The 11,482-nt window shown below is 46.2% G+C and overlaps 1 protein-coding gene across 1 annotated transcript in view; it reads left to right on the top strand.

Annotated features, from left to right (window-relative positions):
• Trpm1 (transient receptor potential cation channel subfamily M member 1) overlaps positions 1–11,482 on the top strand; it is a 102,364-nt gene that overhangs the window by 57,613 nt on the left and 33,269 nt on the right. The window contains exons 14-17 of the mRNA XM_005357808.2: positions 1,996–2,136; positions 2,973–3,002; positions 7,803–8,095; positions 10,288–10,516. Coding sequence (XP_005357865.1) covers positions 1,996–2,136; positions 2,973–3,002; positions 7,803–8,095; positions 10,288–10,516 — 693 coding nt within the window. The remainder of the gene's footprint in view (positions 1–1,995; positions 2,137–2,972; positions 3,003–7,802; positions 8,096–10,287; positions 10,517–11,482) is intronic.

The following is an 11,482-nucleotide window of genomic DNA, read 5'->3' as shown; positions in this document are numbered from 1 at the left end:
GCGAGGAAGAAGACACAGACACGTGGCGGTCCCACGTGGGTGCACTTTTAATGGGGGAGGGGTAACAACAAACAGGAAAAGGTGTGCAGACACGACAGGAAAGGCAGGGAGAGAGAGGGGGGGGTCCTAGCAACCCCTACTTTTTAACGGGGAATGCAAAGGCTTCTGGGAATATGTCCGTATCCAGGAGAACGCTGGGAACTGTAGTTCCGCAAAGGAACAACACACATTCTGCTTCCTCCCTCAAGACCCAGGTGGAAGAAAGACTAGGAAGTGTAAACTTTCTTCTTTTTTCCAAGGAGGATATATATGTTATTTATATATATAATATATATATGTAAACATACACATTTAATTTTAACACACTTTAAAAAGGAAAACTCTGCCCTTTTACACTTTTAGAGTAGAAGACTGATTTCCAACCTCGTCTCCTTCCACTCTCATTAAATGAAGGAGTTCGTGTAGTGAGTATTGTATTGTCAGCTGAAGCTTTTTACCAACAGCAAAAACTGCATCCAAATAGGATTAGGATACTTACCAATCTAGGCTTCCTTCTGAACTTATTATTATCATTATTATTTTCCCCACTCATCTTCCATCCTTCCTTCTCCCCAGGGGAGTGTGGGAAAAAAATAAGAATAATATAATAATAAGTCCAGAGGGAAGCCTAGATTGGTAAATATCCTAATCTTATTTTAATACAGTTTTTGTTGTTGTTAAAAAAAAATAAGTTTCAGCTGAGAATTCAGTACTCACCTACACAAAATCCTCCCTTTAGGGAGGAAGTGCAATGATCCGTGTTTAATCCCAACTGTTTCCCAGCTGAATGACTTCAGTAATCGCCCTCTCTCCTGTAGTCCTCCTGCTCATCACTTGATTCCCTGTTCATAACCAGCATCTCCAAAGCGTTCCATGGCAGAATTCTGAAGTTCAAGCTTGTCCCAGTACATACACATTTCCACTGGGCCTGGCCCGGACCTGTGACCCCTCCCGGAGCACTCGCTCTTTCTCTTTGCACCCCATCATTCCTGCTCCATTGCTCCTATGTCATCACCTCATGGAAACCCTTACTCGCCCCTAAACAATGCACCCAGGCACCTCCAGACACTCCTGAGGGTTCCATATGATGCCGCACTCCGCTCTTCACAGCTTCATCCCTCTCCCCAGCATCCAGCTCCTGGTCGCCAACAAGGAATCTTCGGCTGGGATGTAGCTCAACAGTAGAGTGCATACCTCCCATGTGTGAAACCCTGAACTTGGTCCTCGGCACTGAAAAAGAAAAGTCCCAAGAGTAAAAGATACCCAGCATGGTCAATGAACATAATAGGATCTTAAGAAATATAGATTTCAGGAACAAAGGTTCAGCCAGTGTAGCTAGTCTAGCATATAGATGAGTGCCTCGCTTCAGGCCGTTGCTTCTCACCACCGGGACTCTGTCCCAGCAGATCCTCTTCCACGTTGATAAGATTCAGCCCCTTTGGTGGCTTCTTGTCAGATCAGACAGGTGCTGGTTGTGTTTTTTACTGAAGATCTGGTGTCCCCCAGAGTCACTGACTACCACTTAAGCTTTCACCAGAGGGGTTCCTGGCCCTGAAATATACGTTGGCCACCTATAGGTTCCCATAAGACCCTCTGCTTCCCAAATGAAGCTTGGCCCCTCCCTGAAGCTAGCATCTCCTCTCCAGGGGGTTATCCAGGGTATGTGTCATACAAATAAACGCTTATATTGCGCTGGCACCACACTGCTCCTTCCACCTCCCCATACCAGCTGCAAACCACTCTGCCTGGCCATGGGCTTGCCATAGACTCTGCAGCGCCTGAGTTTTTAACTCTTCCTTCTCAATGCAAGAGCTGATGCCAATGTTTGGAATCATCCCCACACACCATATGGTAACAGACTGAACATGGTTGTTATAGTAACAGCCAAGCTGCTCCTGGGGTGATGTGGCCTAACTTGGGGGATGCTGTCCTCACTGTGAACTTCTTCTTTTGCAGAGCAACCTTCCACCTGATTACCACATCAGCCTCATCGACATAGGGCTGGTGCTGGAGTATCTCATGGGAGGCGCCTACCGCTGCAACTACACCCGGAAGAGTTTCCGAACTCTCTATAACAACTTGTTTGGCCCTAAGAGGGTACAGATCAGCGGCCACACCATGTCCTGTGTCCCCCCAGAGTGGCATGTGGTTCCTTACTATGCTTCCCAATAAATCTCCCCGTGCAGAACCTAGCTCTTCATGTCATCTGTCCCAGAGTACACCCACACTGCCTCTGTCCTGACCCCCCAGTGTGAGGCTTCCGGGGGCCACGTGCTGCCTCTCATATCACCTCAAATACTGGGTCAGTCAGTGCAACCTGTCAAGCAGTCTGCCCTCCCTCTTTCCCCACAATAGCCTTCCTCCTGGTCCCCTGTCTCTACTCTCTCAACCCCTCCTCCCACCAATCACTGGAGCTGTTGTCAACTTCTAAAACATAAAAAAAGCATCTGTTACTCCCCCCGCCCCCGCCCCCGCCCCCGCCCAAGTCAGGGCTCCCCGCTGGTCAAACAATTATAGCCAAACTCACAGTACAGCCAAGGAATCCAAGACAGCTGTGGCAAGCCATCCCCACCCTACCACAATAGACTCTATTCCTCTACCAAAATTAAAGCTAGTTCCTGACCTGCCCTAATGCTTCTGGTTGCTCCAGTCCATCAAAACCCCAGTCATGTAAACATCAGATCTGCGGGGGAGTAGGCCTCACTCCTGCTCCACAATCCGTGCTGGAGATTTGTTTGGCTCTACTTCCGAGGAGGGCCGTGTGTCTGTCTGTCTTTCCAAACTGACTTCTGCTGACAGAAGCAGTTTATGTGCAAGCATTTCCTCCTCTTGGATGTTGCCATTAATTAGTAGCGATACAGACTATTTAACTTAATTAACACTGTACTCACCTGAGTAAATTTATTTCTTTTTCCTGCTTCTTCATCATGCAGCCGAAAGCACTTAAACTTCTGGGAATGGAAGTAAGTAGAACGGGGTTGTTTATGACACTTCAGTCACTCTGTGGAAATGGTTAGATTCAGAGTAACAGAAAATTGAGGGATGTTTTCCATGAATAAGTACTCTATACCAAAATATTAGATGGGTTGAAGGAATCGTCAAAAAGGTCAGACACCTTTAAAAATTTTAAGTACTAGGGGAGGCTGTGTTTTTCAGTGTGTTTGTGCGTGTGTGTGTGTGTGTGCTTGCGTATGGGTATATGTGTGTGTGTGTATGTGCTTGCGTGTGGGTATATGTGTGTGCGTGTGTGCACACGCACACACACAGGTGAATGGTTGTCCTCACGTCTTCCCCAGTTGCTCTCCACTGTATTTATTGAGGCAGGCTCTCTGCCTGACCTGGAGCATGTTAGTTACAACTACTTTATCTAACCAACGTGGCCTGGGAAAGCTGTCTCTGCCTCCCAAGGGCAGGACTCCACGCAGGTATGACACCTGCCCAGCTTCTTCGTGAGTTCTAGGGATTCGAACTCAGTCCTCACACTTCAGAGCCAAGCACTGAGCCATCTCCGCAGCCTAAGCTTATCATATCTTAACAATTTAATTTTCTTTTTTGTTAAGAATTTCATACGTGAATCTAATGTGTTCCGATTAATGAAATGCACCCTCATTCACTCCCCTCCAATTCCTCCCATATCCACACATGGTCCTTCACTCACAACTCCGTGGGCCGTTTTTTAAAGCCACTGAGTTCACTGGATGCTGCCTGTATGTACATGGATGTAGGACCATCTACCGAAGCATGGCTAGCCTCTCAGAAACCTCAGCCCTGAAGAAAACTGATTCTATTTGCCCTCATAGATGTCAATTACCAGTCACGCCTCAGTTAGGGGTGGACTTGATAAGCTCCTCTCCCATCCATGCTGGGATTTTGGTTGGCTTGATCTTATACAGGTCTTGGGCATACAGTCATGGCCACTGTGAGTTCACAGAGGCAACGGCTCTGTCATGTCTAGCAAGTACTGTTTCAATGCAGATATCAGCTACCTCTGGCTCTTACAATTTCTCTTCCCCTTTTTCTGCAATGGCCTCCAAGCCTTGGAGAAAGAAACTGTGATGTAAATATCCCCTGAGAGATGAGCACTCCGCAGTCTCTACTGTATAAAGAAGCTTCTCTAATAAGGTTTGAAAGGTGTTCTGATCTACGAGCATTAAAAATACGTTAGGGGGCAGTTTGATACTATGTCCATTTTGCAGATATAGTAAGTTATTCCCGAAGGCCTCTGACACGGCCAGCCATGGGTTTGGGGCCCAGTAGCAGGGACAGGAACAAGAGTTCCATCTGGTGAAGCTAGCCTTTAATCTGGTCAGAAAGGTGTTGTCGCTACCCTAACATTCACACTGCTATTGCACTGGTGGTATGTCTTGCCAGGCCAATCATTGCTGTAGCTCACAGGATTCCCTGCGGGGGAAGGGGTGATTAGCTTTCTTCCCTGGTAGTGTGTACAGAACCTTCTAGCTCTATGAAAGCCAGCAGGGATGAAGTTCCCAGGTCTTACCAGCTTGACTTCTCCTTGACTCAAGTATATGGTGCCCACAGGAATGGGATCTTATGATCAGGTTCTAGAAGGTAGCCAGAAACAATGATAATAGCCCACAGTATCTGTTGAAGGTGTCTATGGGATAACAGATACTTTTAGAGATGGAGGCTAGCTAATTAATTCTATAAAGTTTGTAAAATCAATTTCCAAAGAAATAGTAACAGAAACCCTTAGAGAACAATGTTATTTCTATCATCTAAAAGCCATAAAATACCAAAGAACTCAATAAAACTTTTTAATGCCTAAATAAGAAATTAAGATTTCCTAAGAATGCAAATAAAATTTAATATTAGCAAGTCTTTAATATATGACCTTATTGTTAAGATAAATAAGGAAAAGATATGACATGATCATTTGTCAGTAGGTGCTAATGAGGGAACTCAAAACTGTATGACATTCCTAATCTTTTTTAATTAAAAATAAAGTTTTTTTTTATAGAATATATTCTGATCATGGTTGCCTTCCATCTCCTCACAGATCCTCTCCACCTCCGAACTCTTCCAACTGCATGCCTTTTTTCTCTTTTAAAAAAACAAACACATACTGGGCTGTGGTGTTGCACGCCTTTAATCCCAGTACTCAGGAGGCAGAGGCAGGCGGATCCCTGTGAGTTCAAAGCCAGCCTGGTCTACAGAGCAAGTTCCAGGACTGGCTCCACAGCTACTGAGAAACCCAGCCTTGAAAAACCAACCCACCAAGTAAACAAACAGAAAAACACATAAATAAAAAAGACAAACAAGGATAAGACAAAATAAACTAACAAGAAAAGAAAAAGAAACTAAGAAAGAGCATGAGAAATGCAGATACACACACCACACACACACACACACACTCACACACACACACACACCCCAAACCACAAGCAAGCAAGCAAAACCCATACAACCTCAAAACCATAAGCCATAATATACAAGTCAAGGACCAGTAAATTTTTTCCTTTTATTCTTTTCTTTTCTCTTTTTTTCTTTTTTTTTTTTAAAAAAGCTCAAACAGCAATATGAGACAAAAAAAATCTTCTAAGATATCACTGAGTTCATTTTGTGCCCATCTGCTGCTGGGTATAGGCTGGTCCTTAAATCTGGTTTGTATACCCAGTGAGACTCCTTTTCTCGCAGTTATCAATTGGAAATAGCTTCTTGGCTGGGGATAGACATTCGAGCCCACTTCTTCATCTCGGTGCTGGGACCCTGTCTGGTTTGTATCTGGCAGGCCCTGTGCATGTAGCCACAGTCTCTAACAGATCAACCCTGTATTATCTAGAAGACACTGTCTCTTTGGTGTCTTCCAGTACCTCTGGATCTTATAACTTTTCTGCCTCCTCTTCTTCAAAGCTCCCTGAGCCCAGAGGGGAGGGACTTGGTGAAAACATCCCATTTAGAACTGAGAGTTTCAAGGTCTTTGCACAACATCCAGTTGTGGATCTCTGTGTTGGTTCCCATCTACTGCAGGAGGAAGCTTCTCTGATGATGGCCGAGAGAGGAACCCGTCTATGGGTACAAAGGAATGTCATTAGGAGTCATTTTTATTGCTGTATTTCTTTAGCAAAATGACTATCAGCAAAGAATACTATTTGACATCAGGAAGATCAACTCAAGTACCCTCCTCACGGGACAAAAGAGTTGACGGCACCAGTAACAAGAAGCTTTAAAAATGAAGCACTAAGAAAAACAAGACACAGACACACACAAAACCACACCGCCCTGGGGCAGTGGGAGCAAACGCTGCACTCAGAATGGCACTCGGCTATTGTTGAGTGTTTTATAATTAAACTGCCATGCTCAACAGCGTCCCATTCTGGATGATTTTGTTAAAAAGGCTTCAGTTCAGAACTCACAGCTAAGGCCCAACTCCGGCTCTATCTCGTGAGCCCCTCATCTTCTATTATTTCCTTTCTCAAGTCCTTCCGTCTGGTAGGACCAACCTGGTCACAAAGATCTGTTTAATGTGCCTCTGGAATACTCTGCTCCCAGGCCTGCTTTTACTTGATATTTCATTTCCTCAAGGACAGGCACCGAGAATACAAATTCATCCGGTCTTCCTGTCTTACAATGTTGAACTTGCTCATTTCCATTTTTCCTAAAAGAGACTTCCAAGTTCACTTTTACAAGCCTTTACACACCATTCTAGCCTCTTCCGCCTGTCCGATAGCTTAGTGAAGCATAGTTCTTATTCTGAGTTTTCTTTTTAATTACATTGTGTGCATATGTATGTGTTTATGTATGCATGTGTGCACACACAGACACAAAATATATGCCAGTAGAGGTCAGTGAACAGCTTGTAGAAGTCTGTTCTCTCCTTCCATCATGTAGGTGGTGGGAATTGAAGTCTTTGAATTCTGGTCCTTGGGCTTGACAGCAGGAGCGTCCTGGCCCACTTACCAATCTCCTGATTTTTAAAAGATGCACATATTCCTCCATCCCTTTTTTTCCCTTCCCCTTATTTTTTGAGACAGTCTTTCCCTGAAGCTGGACCTCACTGATTGGCTAGACTGACTTGGCCATCAAGCCCAGAGATCCTCTTGTCTCTGCCTCCCAGGGCTGGGGTTACAAGCCCTTGCTGTCTTGGCTGACTTTCTACATGGCATAGGGATCCAAACTCAGTTCCTCATGTTTGCACAGCAAGCCTTTACTTTTATTCTGAGGGGAATCTCACGCGGTTGCCCAGGCTTGCCTTTGACTCTCTCAGTAGCCCAGGAAGGTCTTGACCTTGCTGAGCTCTGCCTCAGCCTCCGGGTTACCTGGTATTACAGGCCTGTGCTACCAGGCCCCACTACACTGTCTCCATCAGTTCTTGGCTCAGCTATATCTTACAAACAAGTATCAGTGTTCCACTGTGTTGGAAGATGTCCCTGAAGAGACAAAGGGTGACTTCACCTTTCCTGTTGGGCTATCTGTATTTGGTTTATGGGGAGGTTTTTCAGCTGTTTGCTTTGTCTCCTTGGTTTAAACTTTCTGGGGAAAAACAGCTGCTGACCCGGTGGGATAAGTTACTCAAATAGCAGCATTCCTTTTCAGATCACTTGGCTTCCGCATAGTAAACACGCGGAGCCTTCTCAAAGGAATCAGTATGCAGAGTGGAGCCCAAAGCCTGGAGCTCACCAAGTCTCTCTGCTGCTTCTGACATGGAAGCCTTCCTCTCCCTCCTGTAGCTCCTGAAGAGCTAATTTGTTGTCAATTTAAGAAGAGCCTTTTTTTTTTAAGAAGCCATGTTTCTTTCCTCCCAGGATGATGAACCTCCAGCCAAAGGGAAGAAGAAAAAGAAGAAGAAGAAAGAGGAAGAGATTGACATTGACGTGGACGACCCGGCTGTGAGTCGGTTCCAGTACCCGTTTCACGAGCTCATGGTGTGGGCTGTGCTCATGAAGCGCCAGAAGATGGCCATCTTCCTGTGGCAGCGTGGGGAGGAGAGCATGGCCAAGGCCTTGGTGGCCTGCAAGCTCTACAAGGCCATGGCCCATGAGTCCTCCGAGAGCGAGTTGGTAGATGACATCTCACAGGACCTGGACAACAATTCCAAGTGAGGATCTTGAAGGAATGTGAGACCCAGATTGGCTACTGCTCTGGTGCTCTCCCCTTAAAGGCATGGCCGCTGAGCTTCCCCTTTGAGGACCGTTGTGGTTGAGGCTTACTCATAAACCGCCCTGCTCATCGTGTCTGTCAGTATTTTTCACTGCTGTCCCCTGGGCTATTTCTGGGTTGTTACTGGTTTACTCTGCTGCTTTCCCATGCCAGTTATCAAAGCCCCTTTTATGCTAACAAGGTAGTGAAATAGATTCCCATAAAGAGAACTTGCTTGTGCTGTATAAACCTCAACACAACTACACACTGGGCTCTGAACATCAGGAGGACTTCTGGATTTTTCTTCCCCTGTAGCTGGGGCAGATGGCTAAAGGGGGCTGGTGTTGGTGTTTTCTCTTCATGCAGATACTCACAGTAGGCTAGGTTTTCTGTTTAGCTCATTTCTCCCGGGGCAGGCCTGGAAAAGGAGGGCAGAGCTTACTCCCAGATTTTAATGTGGCTCCTTTCCCCTTCCCCCTATTGGAAGAGGGGTTGTTCTGTACATTCGCTGTTAGAACCTGGCTGGGTAGGGCCCTAGACTTGATCCTATTTGGACTTGGCCACAGCAAGCATTTAGCAATACATGGGTTATAGCTCATGTTGTGTTTCCCGAGTTTGCCCTGGTTCTGCGGGCATGTCCGCTACAGTGAGCAATGATTCCGTGTCTGCCTGCCTGCCCCTGCAGTCTAGATATAGAATTCTTCCCTGTGATGGAGCGAAGAAGGGATGCTGATCTCCAGCTTGTTCAGCGTTTCTTCTGTTGTTAGGAGCAACCAGACCTTTCCAAGTTTGTCACATGCCAGACTGGAAATACGAAGCCCATGGAAGAATTTATAAGCATATAAACTTGAGGCAGATCCAGTCAGGCAGTAGTGCCAGCATCTGAGGGCTTTGGAAGCCTTCTGCTTTTGTTCTAGATGCAATGATTTCCAAGATGATTAGTAGGCTAACTGTTAGAACCCGAGGCTTTAAATGGTTTTCTCTTAGATTTATTTTATGAATATGAATGTTTTGTCTGTGTCTGTGTGTGTGTACGCACACACGTGTGCGCCATCCCGCCTGTATGCTTGGTGTCTGAGGAGGTCAGAAGAGGGCGTCCAGTGCCCTGGAGTTGGAGTTACAGGTGGTTGTGAGTCACCATGTGGGTGCTGGGCACTGAACCAGGCTCCTCCACAGAAGAAACAAATGCTCTTAGCCACACAGCCATCTCTATAAATCCTGAGCCCAAAGGACTTTTAAAACAGAGATATGTTCACCTACCTTGGGTGATGCAGCTATTCTAGATGCAATCCTGCCTTCTAGAGCATCCTCCCTTGGTGATATGTCACCCTGCAGCCTAGGACCAGAACAAGAAAGTACTGTACGCTGTAGCATCTTCAAGGGACAGGAATGGCCACTCTCCCTCCTTCATTTTCATCTTCATAACTTCAACAAAATGCCCTATAAATGGAGAAACAAGACCAGAAGGGAATGATCGCTATGTGGCCATATTTTAATCATATCTCATGCAAAAAAGTCAAAGGAATAGGAAATGGCTATCACTGTCATTAAATATTGGAATTGTGGCCATGAGGAAAAAGGGACAAACTATTTTCAAAATACAGCCATGTCACCTTCTCCATGCCCTTGACTCCTACAATTACCCTGCCATTAACCATCAGATGTCCTGCTCTGGGCCCTATGACAGCTACACTTTGTTTCATTGCACTGAGCATGTTGAATTATCTTGTAATCAATGCCTTGTTGAAGTCTTACACAGTACAAGAAAAGCACATGGTTTAAATGATTGGCTTGTGTCAACGCATCAGCATGTCCAGCAGCCACATTTAAAATCAGAACCTAACGAACACTCACAAGTCATTCTGGTGTTCCACCAGCCCCACTCAATTCCTGAAGGACATAGATAGGTCTACCTAAAGCCCTGTTTGCAGGAAGAGCAACCTGTTCCCTCTCTGACCTATCATTAATCCTGCTACTTGCTGTCTCCTTTCTCTGGTGACAGGTCTTAAGACCTTAAAGAGGACATTAAAGCTACTTTCAATCCTGTGTTCTGTGTCTTATGGCTCCCCACATCCCCATGGACATGTACATTTAAGTACAAACTCACAGCCACTGTTGGCTTCATCACCACCGACGTCTTCTTCCCTGCAGAGATTTTGGGCAGCTTGCGGTGGAGCTCTTAGATCAGTCTTACAAGCACGATGAGCAGGTGGCCATGAAACTTCTGACCTACGAGCTCAAAAACTGGAGCAACTCGACCTGCCTCAAGCTGGCTGTGGCAGCCAAGCACCGGGACTTCATTGCTCACACCTGCAGCCAGATGCTGCTGACGGACATGTGGATGGGAAGGCTCCGTATGCGGAAGAACCCTGGCCTGAAGGTGGGTGTGAGGCAGTCACTGGGCTGGGATCACCAAGACGGGACACCAAGCTGAGCTCAGTAGCTGTAGCCTAGTCCATCTACAGCGGCCCTGTGGTACAGGAGCCCATTTTCCTCCAATTCAGTCACCCCATCACCCACAGCCTGGAAATGTTAAATGGAAAATTCAGGAAATGATCAATTCCTAAGATTATTTCGCTTGTTTGTTTTTTTTTTGGGGGGGGGACACAATAAGGGGCCTGATGTAAACTAGATGAAGACTCTGCTCCTGAGCTCCACCCTAATCCTCTTGCTTGAGTTGTAAATTATGTATTGTTCCGAGCAGTATGATGAAATCTCACATGATCTCACTCTACCTCCACCAAAACCCATAAATCATCTGCTTATCCAGGGTATCCACAATGTATGCTGCACCTACCCATTAGTCACCTGGTAGATGTCTCCATGACCAGATCAATTGCCACAACATCCCAGTGCTTGTATTCAAGTAACCTAAAAGTTCCTTATTAAGGACCACAAAGAAGAGAGTGGTGACGCTTCTCGGGAGGGTGTAAAATGTATGGTGCGTTAGCTTAGCTACTAGGTGGCAATGCTGCAGGCACGTAGGCAACACCCAGAGGACATGGAGGTCTGCACTGTCTATGTCAGGCATCCTGGTTGTGAGAGATAAGGGGCACCACTGTAGCCCCCTGAGCATCCCCACGCAGGAGACACTACAACAGTTCTGACTGCACAGATGAGGAACTCGAAGCTTAGCGATTAAGTTGCCCAGGGTCTGAGTTGGTCAGTATGGGACAGGACCAGTGCTAAGGTGGCCAGACACTCTGGCCCCATTGTTCTTTGTCACTGTCTTTGTTTGCAGCTGGAGGCCACCACGATTGAGCATGCTCTACAGATGGGTCATCAATCTACTAGTGAAGCACAGGCCCGGGGGCTAGGGAGGGGGCTCAATGGTTCAAACCACTCA

The sequence above is a fragment of the Microtus ochrogaster genome, chromosome 22, assembly GCF_000317375.1.
Source record: "Microtus ochrogaster isolate Prairie Vole_2 chromosome 22, MicOch1.0, whole genome shotgun sequence".
In the NCBI taxonomy this organism is placed as follows: domain Eukaryota; kingdom Metazoa; phylum Chordata; class Mammalia; order Rodentia; family Cricetidae; genus Microtus; species Microtus ochrogaster.
Note: the sequence above shows the minus strand (reverse complement) of the source record. Positions and strands in the feature narration are given on the sequence as shown.